The 14,875-nt window shown below is 58.2% G+C and overlaps 1 protein-coding gene across 5 annotated transcripts; it reads right to left on the bottom strand.

Annotated features, from left to right (window-relative positions):
- Nucleotides 1-757: 757 nt before the first annotated feature.
- Nucleotides 758-14,345, bottom strand: TTC31 (tetratricopeptide repeat domain 31). 5 transcript variants are annotated; one of them, XM_083367483.1, is made up of 15 exons: nucleotides 13,369-14,345; nucleotides 12,167-12,420; nucleotides 11,731-11,814; nucleotides 11,586-11,648; nucleotides 11,179-11,325; nucleotides 10,656-10,790; nucleotides 9,177-9,225; nucleotides 7,918-8,008; nucleotides 4,429-4,570; nucleotides 4,224-4,328; nucleotides 3,424-3,493; nucleotides 3,198-3,291; nucleotides 2,239-2,313; nucleotides 1,999-2,101; nucleotides 758-1,441 (listed from the first exon to the last, which is right to left on the bottom strand). In XM_083367483.1, exons 1-15 carry the CDS (start codon nucleotides 13,460-13,462, stop codon nucleotides 1,349-1,351), a joined length of 1,599 nt encoding a protein of 532 aa, XP_083223609.1. In that variant the 5' UTR covers nucleotides 13,463-14,345; the 3' UTR covers nucleotides 758-1,348. The 5 variants fall into 5 exon arrangements, with proteins under 5 accessions (XP_083223609.1, XP_083223612.1, XP_083223610.1 ...); XM_083367486.1 differs by having other exon boundaries at nucleotides 3,198-3,286; XM_083367484.1 differs by having other exon boundaries at nucleotides 10,656-10,784.
- Between the last annotated feature and the right edge of the window lie 530 nt (nucleotides 14,346-14,875).

The raw sequence follows: 14,875 nt of genomic DNA, 5'->3' as shown, positions 1-14,875 counted from the left end.
CTGGGAACGGAAATTCAGATACCTGAACCAGAGACCCATGAAATTGGGGGTGGGAAAGGCAGGAGCCCTGGAGGAGGGGCTGGGGGTGGCAGCTGCTGTCAGGTTCAGCAGCAGGACACACACACACCCCTTCCGCGGCACTGAGAGCCTGCAAGGGCAGGACTGTTCCCTCACGGGCCAGCTGCGGGGCAAACGGTTCCCCGGGAAGCAGCAGCGGTGTGTGGCTGCCCCTTCAGCCAAGGCCCAGCGGCTCCGGAGGTATTCCTGGCCCAGTGCCAGGCAGGGGCAGAAGCAGCCTGGCTGGCAGGAAGTTAATTCTGCCTGGGAAGAGAAGAGCGGCCTGGCTCACAGCAAGGAAGACCTGGGGGTCTCAGTCAACCTGACCCACGGGAGAAAATGCAGCCAGGCCACAAAGGGGAAAGGTGGTGGGGCAGGGGAGAGAGAGGACACCACCCAGGCGGACGGGGGGGGGGGCAGCAGGCATGCAGGAAGGAGGAAGCCACAGCAGAGAGCCCTAAAGGAGAGGCAAGGCTGAGGGCAGAGCAGCCAGAGGGAATCCACCAGAGGGAATCCACCAGAGGGAATCCACCAGAGGAGGAAGGGTCAAGCCGTGGCGGAAGGGGGTCCACAAGGCGCAGCCCATTCCTGACCAAGCCTGGGGCCAGCCGGCCACAGCACTTGCTGGGAGGACCAGCAACCCCCGCCATGGGGCACCGCTGCAGGGCTCAGCGGAAGGAAAGCCAGGCGTGAGAGGGGCGGTTTTTCAGAGGTTTATTGTGAACCATATAAAAATAAGGCAACCGGGGTCAGTTCCTGAGCAGACTGAGGGGAGGGGCCGGGTGGGCAGGCGAAGGAGCAGCCCCTCAAGGAAAGTCCTCTCAGAGGCGCATGTGAGGAAGGAGCTCCCCCAGCACAAGAACTGCGGGACAGCGGGAGGGAAGCCGGGCCCCAAACACAGGACCAAGAGAGGCGGTGCTTGATGCGGGGTGTGCGTCCGTCCGTCAGATCACTCCATCTCCCCTTTGCGTCCCCAGATCCGTCTCTGCTCCTGCTCAGATGGTGGAGGGAGGTCGGCCCCAGAGATCGGGTGTCAAGCCAAACCTCCTTCTCCCCTACCAGATCTTTTCTGGGAAGGGGCCAATTCAGGAACAGGCCGAAAGCAGACCGGGCAGGGCCAGGCTTGAGAGAAAGAAGGGGCGGCCAGGCTCCCTCTGGGCTTTCCCTCTCTGCACCAGCCTCCTCCGAGGAAGGCCTACAGCCGGCTCGCAGGCACGACGGGCCCTCCTGCCGGGGCCCCCAACACCATCCCTGGCGAGCCTCAATGTCCGCCCTCGGCCCGGCCTGGCCCTCACGCCCAGGAGAGGCAGTGGCGGGGGGCCGCAGTGGCGTGTGCCGGGTGCTTCAGCTGCAGGAGGAGCCTGCGTCCCTCCACTTCTGTCCCCTGGGAGAAAGGCAGGAGAAAGCCACGCTGATGGAGGTGCGCTGGCCCCCAGAAGGCAGGGAGGGCCCGTCCTCCGCACGGCCGGGTTCCCTTCCCCGCTCAGGCCAGGCACAACCCATGTGTGTGTCAGGCCTGCTGCGGAGAGGACCCGACTAGCCGGCCTCACCCCTGCAGGCTTCCACAAAAGACGGGAGCTCCTCCCCAACAGGGAAGACCCTGCCCAGATCTTCCCTCTGCACACAGGGCCATTCCCCTCCCCCCCCCCCGCAGCTCCTCTGACTCTTCCTCAGCCGCCTGAACCAGCCTGGCAAAGTCGCCCTGCAGGTGAGGGCGACTGGCCTTGGGCCCCGAGCTTCCCTTCAGGGGAGACGCCGTGCGGCTCTCTCTCTCTCTCGGCTCTGCCTCCACCTCCTCTGCAGGCAGGCAGGCAGGCAGGCAGGCCTTCCAAACCGCCTCCAACAGACAGCAACAGAGGCCGAGAGCCCAGGAGGCCCGGGAGCTGGCGACTGGACCCTGACCTCCCCCTCAGGGCCAGAGAAGGGAGGAAGGAGCCGCACCTGCAGGGCCGCATAGGCGGCTTCGGCGGCCTCTTTACGGCTATAGTTGATGAAGGCACAGGACTTGTGAGGGAGGCACCGGATGGAGTCGATGGGTCCAAACCTGCCCCAAAGAAAGTTGGTGTCACGGCACCCAAGTCTGCTCTGGAGGAGCCCCTTACTTCCACGGGGTGCCTCCTCATCACCAGAAGGGGAGGGAGGGAGCCACAAACCCCCCCCCCCCAGAGCAGGCAGACTTACGGCTGAAAATAGTGAAGCAGAACTTGCTGGGTGATCTTGGGTGCCAGGTTTCCCACCCAGACGGCGAACCACTCCCTGCAAGGGAGGACGTGGGTCACCCCCAGGAACAGGAGACCCCTGCAAGCCTCTACTGACCACTGGGCTGCTCTACCTTCTAAAGAGACCCCTGCCTCAAGGGGCCTGGGGGTCCATCTGACCAGCCAGCCTGCTCCTGGGCGGCAGCCATCACAAGGGCAGAGCGGAGCCCAGACCCCCCCGAGGAGAAGCAGAGTTGGGAGGGGCTCCCTCCGCCTCCCCCAACCCCAGTCTTTGGTGGTTTGGGAGGGGCCTTGATCCTCGGCTGGCAGCTCTGGAAGGAGTGTGCTTGATAGAACTAGCTGCAGCCCTCCTGCGCTCTGGATTTGGCAGTGGAGAGCTACTCCCCGGCCACATCCTGTCTTGACTACTGCAACACTCAGCTCTGGAGCTGGCCCTGGGAGGAGGAGCAGGGACCAAAGGATCCAGCCTGCCCTGCCCTGTGGTCTGCCCTGGGCCTTCCTGAGCCAAGCCAACCCAGGCCTGCCTCTGTGCTATGAATCTGCCTGAGCATTGAGGCCTGTCCGCCAGCTGCTGAGTTTAGGGGAGGGGGGTAGACCCAGCTGGGAACTTGAGTGAGGGTCCTCGAGCAGCAGAAGTGGTCCTAAAGAGAGAGGCGCCTGGGGCTGCCCAGTGAAGAGCCTACACAGAGCGCCGGAGGGGGGAAGGGGACAGCCAAGAGGTTCTGCCTGGGGGCAGATCAGCCAACAATGTGCTTGGACCCTGGATGAACGTTTGGCTGTAATTCTGTTGTCCTGGATTTGCTTTTTAAGAGTCAGTCTGTGTCCCCCACAAGCTGAGCCTGGCCTGGCTGGGGCAGCCTCCACTCACGCGCAGAAAGCCACCCACATGTCAGAACACGTAAGACGCTTCCTGCTCCTCACCTGACTGGGGCCTTTGCAGCTGGAGGTGCCAGCCGGGTGGTGGCAATGGCCTGGGCACTGCCGTCTGGGCACCGCCACCCTGTTGGCTGCTTTCCTTGAGCAGCAGGGAGAAAAGGAGTGACAGGTGAGAGGCAGCGACAGCTTGGTCTCCGCACACCCACCAGGCGGCCATTGTCCACCAGGCTCAGCACTGACCAGGGGCTGACCTGAGCCCCCCACTGCTTACCAGACAGAGGCAGCTGCGCTTCCGCAGGCAGGACGTCCCGGTCATGGCGGGAGCAGCCCAGCCGGCTGTCCTGCAAAAGAAAGGGGACCGGGTAGCTCTCGGCCAGTAGCACAGAAGCCCCGGCTTGACCCTTCAAGCCAGAGAGGCTCCGGTGGGGTGGGGGATGGGGATTGTGCCTCAGCATCACAGAGACGGCAGCTGTTCTCGGATGCCCTCACAACGGGATTCGACAGTCTGCACGTTAGGTGAAGCTGGCCACTCGTGTGCAATGGGCTGCGTGAACTCGGGCACCCTAGGTCGATGCAGCATCGTAGGCCCAGCATGGCGTGTTTACTTTGGGCAGAGACCCAGCAATTCTGGCTTGAAGGCAGCCCAAAGGGGCTTATTCGTCAAGCCAAGGAAATGATGCCACCTCAGGGGGACTCTGGGGGAGGCTCCGGGCGGCCCAGTCCAGGAAGGCAGGAGAGAACGCCAGGCATCAGAGCCACGAGAAGGCCAGCCAGCCAAGGAGGGACCAGAAGGGCCCCCCCAGGATGTGGGGGTGGGCTGCTCCTGCCAAGCATTGGTCCCATTAAGGGAACCGCTGCAGAAATAGCCCCCTGAGGGAGGATGGCTCGGCCCTGGAGGCCTCCTGTCCTCAAAAGCTCCTCCTGGCCAGCCGGCGCTTTCCCTCCACTGAGGCCAAAACACGTCGTCTCATGAGCTAATGTCCACTTGTCCTGGGCAAACCACCCTGCAGCAGAATGACCCGGCTTGTCCCCAGAGCCGAGCTCTGAAAGGAAGCCCCCCCCTTTGCTCACCAGTAAATGCTGGATCTTGCACTTCTGAAGCTGGATGGCTGCATCGCCACGGAAGCCGTCGAACTGGAGGAGCTGCTGGAACATCCTTGCTGCGTCCGTGTATTGCTGGGGATTGGGGAACAGGCAGGAGAGTCGCCCTGTGCAGAGCGCCCCGTGACAGAGTCCCCCAGATGCCCCCCCACTCTTCCCCTCTGTCCTGGAGTACCTTGAGGCCCAGGAGAGCCTTGCCCTGGCGAAAGAGGCCTTTGGGCCAGCCTGGCCGCAGGCTGAGCGCGTGCTGCGCATCCCGCAGGGCCTCCGTGTGGCTCTGCAGCTTCTCGTAGCAGAAGGAGCGGTTCCCAAAGAACCTGGGGGGGGCAAGGGGGGGAGGAACAGATGTCAGGCAGCGGTCTTCCTCCCAGGAAGCCCCGTCTGCGGCCACTTACCGCAGCCAGCAGCAGAATCTGCCTTCCCCCCCCCCAACATGGAGCTCTCCAAAGCACATCCCAGGCTGAACCACCCCTGGGGCTCAAGGTTGGAAGCAGAAACAAGCCAAAAATGATTGTGTCCCTCTCCTTTCAAGATCAGTTCAGGGCTACCTTCCGAATGCCCGGCATTGTCCCCAAAGCCTCCGAGGCCAGGGACTGGGGAAGGCCCAGTGGGGGCCGTGTCCACCCTCCCCCAAGAACCCAGGTGCCAAGCTCAGGAGACCACCTGGCTGCGCAATGAGGCTCGGGCACCTGACGCCCACCGCTCTGCCTTGCGCCTGCCTCCAGCACCGGGTTCTTGTAAAAGGAAACAACGAACGGCAGCGCCTGTGCACCGATTCCTTTGGAGAAGGAAGGAGGGCAAAATAGCAGCAAGCAGAGAAGCCTCTCAGGCAGAGAACGCCCACCCATGGCCCTTTGCCCCCCATCTTCCAGGGGGCTCAGGAGCATGGGGCCAAAGCCAGCCTTCTTGAGGATTCAGCCTAGCTACTCTGCCCCCACAGCTGCCCTCTGTGCTGATGGCTTCAGAAAGCAGAGCGGTTTCCCCAGACGGCCGCTGGCGCTGTGCAGTCACTTCCGATCTCCGTGCCGTCATTTCTTTTTTCTCTTTTAATCCCATTTATATCCCGCCCTTCTCTGAAGACTCAGGGCGGCTTAACAATTTAAAGCACAAATCAATGTGCTTAGCAGTAGCCTTCATTCTGTGTATATGCCTGCTTATTAGGGCTTTTGTCCCCCCCCCCAAGCGGCATTATTACAAAGTCAGCTTATTGCCCCCAACAATCTGGGTCCTCGTTTTACCTCCCTCGGAAGGATGGAAGGCTGAGTCAACCTTGAGCCTGGTGGGACTCGAACCTGCACTAATTGCAGGCAGCTGGTGTTACTTAAGGAGGCGTCAGCCCACTGCTCCACCAAGGCTCCTAATTTCTCCTGGACTGCCACCACCTAACCGCCCCTCCGAGTTTCTGCCATGCCCGGCCTGTCTCATCCGAGAGATCCAGCCGCCCTCTTTGTTGGTTGCCGTCAACATTTGTGACTTTTCCTGTTGTTCTCTGGAGGGCAGCCATGCGGCGTTAGGCGTCTCTGCCGCTTCGGAATCCGGCTTGCCCTCCTGGCTGTTCTGTGGCCTGCAAAACCTTGAGCCTCATCTCAGCTGAGCGTGAGATGAATGCCCTTCATCCCTCAGCACTTCCCTTTCTTCATCCTGGAATATATGCTGAGCTTTTCCAATCCCTTGACCGCCCCATAATTGCTCACAAACCGCAACAGCATTTAACCAGATTATGCTGCAGGACTTGAAACAGTTTGGCCAATAATTCATCAGCTCCTACAGTTCGGCGGTCAGGAATAGGCCCATTTAGCTCCCCTTCCCAGGATGTCTGGGCCACTGGGAAGCTTCTCCGGGCCAATGACGCGCAGGCAGTAGCAACGCCTCCTTTGCCTCTCCACAGCAGCTGGGCACCCCGAGAGCCCCAGTGCCGGCCCCGCTCGCCCTCCCCTTTCCTAAGCCGCCTGCTCCTCCCCCTTCAGTGTGACACTGACATTGTCCCAGCCGCGCCCTCGGCTTGCTGGAGGGGGTTCCCGTGTCCTTCTCCAGCAGACGGAAGAAACTGGGGGGAAGGCAAAAGCCCGTCACTTTATTCTCTCTTTAGGTCTGCCTTGAAGACAGAAGGAAGGTGGGGCTGGCGAGCCTACGGAAGAGAAACAGTGCGCTGGAATCCTCTCACGTTCACGTCTTGCGCATCGTCGCCCAGAGCAATCGGCAAAACTTCCCATCTCGAAAGGCCGTTTGTCCTGCTGCAAAGCCTGGCCGCCCGCGTCCTGCAGCCAGAGGAGCCAAAGTAGCCCAGGCTTTCTGGCCACTACAGACCTAGGATGCAGGCCTCCTTCCAGGTGGCCAGAGGGCAGAGAAGGAAAACACGAGGCCGCTCCTGCGGCTGAAGTGCTTTCGCAATAAACGGGTTGTGCTGACTGCATCCTTCATTTAACAAACTCTTTGCATTTTCTTTTATCTGCCCTCCCGGACATGGTTTCTCAACACACCAAATGCAGAGCCGCCTTGCACCGAGACGTCTCATTCCCTCCCTGGCTGGACCACACAAACGCCTTATTACTGTACTGAAACGCTTACAGCCCAGAGAGCAGGACGGAAAGAGGGGGAAATAACCGTTTCCTGAACCTTCAGGACTCCAGGGCCTTGGCCGAGCCTTCCCTGGTGGCTCTCGACCTCTCCTTTCCCAACGCGGCAGTCCTCCCCAAGGCCAGCTGACTCTCCAAGGCTCCTGCTGGGAGCCTCTCCTCAACCCTCCCCGGATCCACACAGCACAAACACAACATCAGCCTCCTCCAACAGCTCCCTCCATTTCCTAACAGATCCACCATTTTATAATGGCCACGCCAGGCATCCCAATCCCTGCCACCCGCTTTTTAGCCCGCTTAGTCCCCAGACAATCTCCTCCAATCGGGTCGTGCGGTTCGAGGAAGATCAGGCAGGTCCTTGGGGCCCCCTCGGTGTAGTGGCCCTCCTCCAACTCCTGTCCCTGGGACACCGAGGGGGGTGGGGGTGGACAGCAGCCTTCCAGCACCCCCTCCAGGAGGCAATTCTTCCTTCCAACCTTTTCGGAGAGGTGCCTGGAAGCGAAGCTGATGCCATCCTCCCTGCCGCTGCGGTCCAAGAACTGGGCCCTGAAGGAACTAAGGGCTCTGCTCAGGGCCCGAAGCAAGTGGGCAGTTTTAACTGCATTGTGTTAAGGACACGTATTTTTTAAGAAGTAGCACAACCGGTTTTTTAGAAGGTGGCTGGATTTCTGTCAGGAAGACTTCCCTGCCACCATCACCATCTCACTAGCCCGGCCTCACTTGTACGCAGGAGTAAAGTACTTGTGACGGTCTGTGGGAGGCAGGAGGAAGGCCAAGGCAACAGTCTAGAGACAGACGGGGCTTATTTGATCCACGAAGCGTTTTACACACATGTCTCCCTTTGCCTGTGCTAGACACCCCCTGAAGCCAAAGTTTCTCCTTGCCCCGAGCACCACTTCCCGAGACCAACATTCAACCCGAACAACTGCCTGCACTGGGTGACAGGGTTAGATCAATTGGCAGAAAATGCTTGAATTCAAGTCCAGACACCCCGATTCCGTCCAGGGGCAAGGAGGACAAGGCTTCTGGGGCTCAAAGACGGGCGGGGGCAAGGCAGGCGGCCAGACCCTCCAACAATCCAGTCCCACCTGTATTCCTGGGGGTTCAGCTTAATAGCTTCGGTAAAGAGGAGAACGGCCTCGTGATAGCGCTCCTGCTTTGCAGTCTCATTTCCACAATCTGGAGCAGGAAAAAAGGATCAATTAAAACGAGGAAAATGTGACCACAGATGTAGAATTCACCTTCTGATCATCTAGCTGAAAGCTGGGCGGCTCCCCAAATGTCCTTGCATAACCTCCAGGGCCCTTGGGACACTCTGCCCACAATCCTTAAGATGGGAAATGCAGGATAACCATGTCCTAGTGGTCACCCAATGGGAAATCTTTTAAAAAATAGGCCTCCACATGAAGTTAACCTCCCACCCAGATTGTTCCACTAACCCCGCCCACGACTGATCTCCCACCCATTGTCGTATGCATCCCTCCAACTTACCAAGATTTCCTGCCCAGCCCTCACCCAACCTAGACCGATGCTCTGCACCCTGCCATCCCCACAAAGGACCTCTGGGGAGGGGCCGGTAGCCCTGTGGGGCAGGGGAGCCTGTATCCTTCCAACAAATGCACAGCCCTCCCTTTGTGAAGGCCCCAAATCAAACCAAGTCCAGGAATCTGAAATCCGACCAAGTGGTTCTCCGGCTCCCCTTGAAGTGGGGCCATTATCGCCCCCAGCCATCTGGTCTCAATCTCTTTGTGGAACTCACCCTCGCTGGCTTGCTCTGAAAGGGTTCCAATTTCTAGGGCTGGTGCCAAGAACCGGCCGTGACAGCCGAGCCGAAGTCTGACCAAGGCAGAATCACTCGAGAGAAGAGCTTTCTGGGATTGTGGAAATTATATTTCTTCCCTAAACCTCCCTTGTCTCCTTTGCAGCTCTGTTCCGTGGCTGGCTCACATTCCATCTGCCACCAATACAATTCTAAAACAGTTTCGCTGTTATCGTTAATAAGCCGGGCCCTCCATTCTACGCCCGTGGGTTTCATTTTTGTTCCTTCAGCGGAAGGTTTAAATTTTTTTTAAAAAATTCATCTCATTTCCTTATCCTATCTAAATAATTTTAAACTTCATTCTCTCTTCTAGGGAATTCTCTCCCACCTCCGTCTCATGTCATCTGAAAACACGATAAGCATTCCCTACCGCATTATCCTATTTAACCCAGAGTTAAAGTTTGCGGCACCCCAATTTCTCCAATATGATGAGAAACTGCCAAATCAAGGAGGCGGCCTGCTTGGGTAGGCTTGGGAAGGCCGGAGAACCTCAGGTGTGGTGGGAAGAAAGCGCCTGCAGCCGCTCACCTGCCAGCACCAGGCTCTGCTCCACAGAAGTCAACTGGAGCTCAGGCTTCTGAAGATGGAAGAAGAAGATGGAGGAGGAGGAGGAGGAGGAGGAGGCCCGACTTTCCCATCCAGCCTGCCCCACAGCTAATGTAAGGGGTGGTAAGCTTCCCAGGCTACTATTTTTATGTTGTTTTTGTGGGCTTAGGTTGCTTTACTGGTTTTGTTCTGTTTCGTGAGAGCGGAGTCACGTATACGAGATGGCTGGTGCACAAATTTATGAAAGATAGATAGAGCAGCCCTTGAAATCATACATTTCTCCAACTCTGCTGAACAGAACTGGGAAAATAACCACAAGCCCAATTCCCAACAACTCAAATTCACGGCTGCAGATTTCATTCCCAGGCTTTCCGCAGGAAGCACCAAGAAAGGAAGACTGAATATTTTCACGCTGGGTGGGCAGCCAAGTAGTCCAGGCACATCCAGAGGTCATCAGATTAGGAAGAATGGTTTCCAGAAGACAGGGATAATGCCAAATTTTGAAATGCATTTTTATCTCGCTTTTATTACTTTACTCGCGGCAGCCAATAGACCCAATCCTCTTCCTCCTCCTATTTTCCCCACAACAGCCACCCTGTGAGGTGGGTTGAGCTGAGAAAACGGGACTGGCCCGAAGTTACCCAGCCAACTTTCACGGCTAAGGTGAGAGCAGAGCTCAGCGTCTCCCGGTTTCTAGCCTGACGCCTTCACAAGTATGACTTCTGTCCCTGCTGGGAATCAAGAAATAAACGAGGAGCTTATGGGGGAACTTCCACTCCTTTAGCCCCACCACAAGCTCTGCCAACCAGCTGCGGACCTGAGTGGGAAGCGGGAGCTGACCTTAAGGCAACATGGATGTAAAGACTCAAAGGTCTGCGTATTTTTCAGCCACAGCCAGCCTTTCCCCGATACAGACACGGGTTTCCTTTCAAATCATGTAAGCTAGTAAAAGGGAGAAACCTTTGCTTTGCGATGGCAGCGCAAAAGGTGAACTCCACGACACACGGAAGGTCATCCAAGGATCTTACAACACTGAAGAACGCAGAGAAAAAAGCAAGCAAAATGTTTTTGGGGCAGGAAAACAATCGCTCTTAAAAAAATGACTTTTTAGATTCCTAGTTTGGTCAAAAGGTGGCTGATCAATTTACACCTGGCCTGGGGAAATTAGCAGCCTTTCCCCTCTTTCCCCTGCCCTAAAGCCCAGAGGGTACGACCAAACCGGTGAGCTAATAGCAAAACCTTACAGCAACTATGGAAACTCACTAAGACGGAGAAAACGGGATGATGGAGGAACAGGCACCGATGGCTGCCAGCCAGAGATGCTCCCTTAAGATCAGCCTGTGGGAAGCGGGAAGGGAGGGGTCCCCGTCCCTTTGGGAGGGTGCCGGGCTGGCTCCCCCCTTCAGAAGAGGCGGCTGGCCTGGAAAGCCCTTGACCCGGCACATGAACACCAGTCCTCACCTCTGCCTTCGGCTTGGCGTCTGCCTTCCTCTCCTTGGGCTTCCTTCCTCCTCTCCCCTTCCTTGGGAGCAGGGACTGGGCGTCCACCTTGCGGCGAGCTTTGGAGACAAAAGTGCTGGAGAAATCCAGCTCCTCCTGTGGGCAAGAGATGGAAAGCAGCAGCTCAGCCCCGGACAGGAGCCTCTCGGCCAGCCTCCCAAGGAATTCCTGCCCTTTTTCCGGTAGAAAAAGCGAGCCAGCACTTGCCGCCATCCCACGCGAGACGGTCCAAACCTAGGACTAAGGTGGCCAAGGCCGTCTGGCTGCGGCTCTCGTGGTTTGCTGTTGGCTGTGATAATGGCTGGTGGAGAACTAGCGTTTGCTCCTGCTACACTCTGAGGCGGGGATCACACGAACAAAGAAGCCGCACGGGACCAGATACCTTCAACCCGCACCCCCACCCCCGAAATAATACACTTCCTGTGTCATTTGAAATCTGAAACAGACTCTCAGCCTCCTGGTCTGCCCGCCGGCCCAGGCTCACCTCCTCCTCCTCCGCCGCCTCCTCCGCCTCCATCAAATGCCTGCTGGGGCTCCTGCCTGGGGAGGCTTCGCTGAAACTCTGCTCTGAGTCAGGGGGGCCACCATCCAAGGCCAAAGTCCCCTCATCCTGCCCATCTGAAGATTTATTCTACAAAGAGAGCAATAAGACCTTGGAGCACCCAGACATTAACCCGCCACCTGGGCAAATCAGTCGGAACGTTTGCAGAGCTGGAAGCCAGCAGGGCCCACTCAGACCTCCGTCTGAGCCAAGTGGCTGGCTGGAGCACACTTACCACAAACCACCCTGGCCTTGAGGGCCATTTGCCTACTCAGGCTAGTCTCTTATTAAGGCTGAGCTCCACTCGCCCACTGGGCACAGCCGCCAGCACAGCCGGGCGATTCACTCACTTCCTCACTCTTTGCCTTCAGCGCCAGGTCCCGCCTCTCCTGCCTCTTCCGGTCCTTCTGCCTCTGAGGACAAGCAGAAGGCATCAGGCTGCCTTCCAACAGACGAGCTAGCTCCGTCACCAGTGTGCCATCTCAACAGGCTTACCTTCTTCTTCATCCTTCTCTTTTCAGCCTTTTTCTTCAGGCGTTCCTCCTCAGCGACTAGCAATTCTGCATTCCGCTCAGCCTCCTGAAAGAGAGCAGCCTCCTCACCCACCAGCCGTCTCCCAGGAGCAAACGGAAAGGGCCGAGGGCTGCACCTGGCCGTTGACTGGCACCAGGGATGGTGTGCCAGTAAGTAAGCAGCATCACCGCAGAAACAAAATCTAACTTCATTAACGAGAAACCAGTACAGCGAACGGGATTTTTCCTTAAGTAGCCCATAATGTTTCACGCTTCAAAAACACTGATTCAGCAGCAGTTTCCGGAAACCTCTGAAAAGTCATGCGTGGCCTTGTTTAGATCAACAGCTATCAGGGAATGTGCTAAATCAGACCTGGAAGCTTCCAAAGGTGAAGTGCGGCAAATAAGCACTGACTCACCTCAGCTGTAAGTTGCTGTTTCTGGGGAAAAGCCAGGCCCAAAACAGCAACGTCCAGATTGCTGCTTCGGGGAGGGAGAGGGGCAGAAGGTGGGCAAAGAAAGGCCCTCCGGAAACCACAGAACGTGGTGTAGCCATTACGCTGAACGTTGTCATTGTCACTGCCCTCTTCTGCGTCCTCACTGCTGTCTTCCCAGGTCTCATACCAGGGGTAGTAGTTAACTATATGATACCCCCAGGGCTCTCGATTTAAATCTGAAAGGGGACCACAAGAGGCTCGAGTTAGCAAGACGGAAACCCAGTAGACTGAAGATTTGAAGCAATCCTCAGCCATCCAGAGTTACTGAGCACAAAGCAATGTGGATCTCACCTTGGGACAGGGAAGGCGGGCGCAAGCATTAGAGACCCACCCAGCCCCAATAAGGTTTAAAGCGTGAGAAAGTCAGCCAAAATAGTCCTGCCTTTCTTTTGTTTAGTGGACTATGGGAGACAGAAACCCAGGGCTTCAGGATTCTCTAATTTTTTCCCCTACAACCATAAGGAGCATCCCTGGAGTCCCTACAGTTTGTTTCTTGACCTTGAAGGGCAGGCACCCGCCTTGACAGGCTGCACGAGCACCCAAAGCCGCTTTCATCAAGTTGAAGGCAAAGGCAGAAACGGTAGCAAGCCTCTTGTTACTTTGGGCAGGCAATTCCCAAAACTGGACAGTCAAACGTTGTTCTTTGCTCATATACGCTGGGACCGTCTGAAGGCATTTATTGCTACGAAAGGCACCAGGGTTACCTCCCCTATCCTCCGCCCAGGATTATCCAAGTTATTCTTTGGCTCGTTTCTCCACTTCACAGCCAGGGGCGACCGTCTTAGCCTGCTCCCCGCCCCCCCCCCCGCCCCGACCTCACCCAGCAGGGAGGATCCAAACGGAACCTGTTTCTGTCCCATCTTCGCTTTCCTAGCGCCCCCCTCCCTCCGCCTGCTCCCCCCCCCGAGAACGGCAACCCTGCCAGGCGGGCTGGGCGGAGGGAGGGCCGGCCCGAAGACCCCCAGCCGCCTCCCGAGACCTTCGCCCCCTCCCAGAGGCCCCGCCGCCCGGGCGCTTCCCGCAAGGCCGCCGCCGCCGCCGCCGCCGCCGCCTCCAGCAAACGTCCCGCCGACGCCCCCGGGACTGCCGAGCCTCCAGGCGCCGCCCCCCCCCCCGCCGCTCACTGGGGCACGGCTGGTCCCGGTGCCGGACATAGGCGGCGGCGGCGGCTCTTTCCTCGTCGCCCTCTTCGCCTTCCCCGAGCGGGAGCCGCTGCATGATCCCACCGAGGAAGGCAGCGCGGCGGCTCTCGAGGGTCCCTCTGGCGGAGAGGAGCGGAGAGGGCAGCGGCGGCCCTTGCCCCGGAAGCGGAACCCGCGGTCTCCTTCCGGCAGGCGGCGAGGGGCCGCCATTTTTGTGCGGCCGTCTGGCCCGCCCGTGGAGAGAAGGCGCGGGCGCATGCGCAAAGAGTGCCTCCAGGGGAGGGGCGCGGGCCGTGGGCGGTGGGCGGTGGGGGGAGGCCGGGCAAAGCCGGAGGGTCCAGCCGGCGCCCCCCCTCCCCCCGCGGGGCCCCGGCCAGGAAGCCCTCGGGCCGCTCTCGGCCGGACTGCGGCAACGACCGCAGGAACAGCGAGAAGAGCCGTTTGCGCACCGGGCTCGCCTCAGGCGGGGAGTAAAGGCAGAAACGGGGCTCGGTCGCCCCTCCCTCCGACGGGGCCGCTGTTCCGGTGTCCTTCGGGGACGGGGAGGCGGCACCGCAGCGGGCCGGTCCAGCCGAGGCTCCGGAAGAGGGGAGCTCCCGGAAGCGCAGCGCCTGGCCGGCGGACGAGAAAGAGGCTCTCGGGCTGGGTGGCGGCGAGGTCCCGTCCGCGGAGGGACCGGCGGCCGCTTCGCCACCGGCAGCCAAACCGCCTCGACGGTCGCCCCAGATTTTCCGCATCGGAATAGAAGGGCTGGAGTGGCACAACCTGCCCGGCCCCCAACCCAGCCAGCCAGGGAGAAGTCTCCGCTCTGCGCCTCCAGCTGCCTGGGTTGATTATGGTGCCTGAACCCACGAAACAGCGGGCCCTGCAGGTCGTCGATCTCTTGCGGAGGCTTATCCTGTACGTTGCCTTTCTGGCGGTGGCTTTTGATTTGGAGTTTCCCCACTTTTTTATAAATGAGGATATATTTCAATCATTATAGAGTTGGAAGGGACCTTGGAGATCTTCTAGTCCACCCCCCCCCCGCTCAAGCAGGAGACTTTGTACCATTTAAAGCGAGTGGCTGTCCGCTCTCTTCTTGAAAGAAAGCCCCCAGTGATGGAACACCAGAACTCCTGGAGGCAACTGGTTCCACTGGTTAATTGCCCTTTCCTGCTTCTTAATTCAACGTTGCTTCTCCTTGATTACTTGCCATTGTTTCTCGTCTTTTGTTTCTTTGAAATGTGTGCTTCATTGGAGCAGAAGATTGGATGCAAAAAAGTGTCAGGACTGCGTGGGCTGACTGCATCTCTCTTAACCCTTAAGTCATTTCAAATGTTTATCTGTCCAGGAAGTTAATATCCTGCTTTGTTGTTGTTTCTCACTGGTCTGAAAAATGCTGAGAGAATAAAAATGTTGATCGTTGAAAATTATTTTCTTATTCTGCAAATCGTTACATGTACCATGTTTCTTACTGTCTGCTTCCTACAGCTGGAGGGAGTACCTGGCT

The sequence above is a fragment of the Vipera ursinii genome, assembly GCF_947247035.1.
Source record: "Vipera ursinii genome assembly, chromosome: 7".
NCBI classification, from domain to species: Eukaryota; Metazoa; Chordata; class Lepidosauria; order Squamata; family Viperidae; genus Vipera; species Vipera ursinii.
Note: the sequence above shows the minus strand (reverse complement) of the source record. Positions and strands in the feature narration are given on the sequence as shown.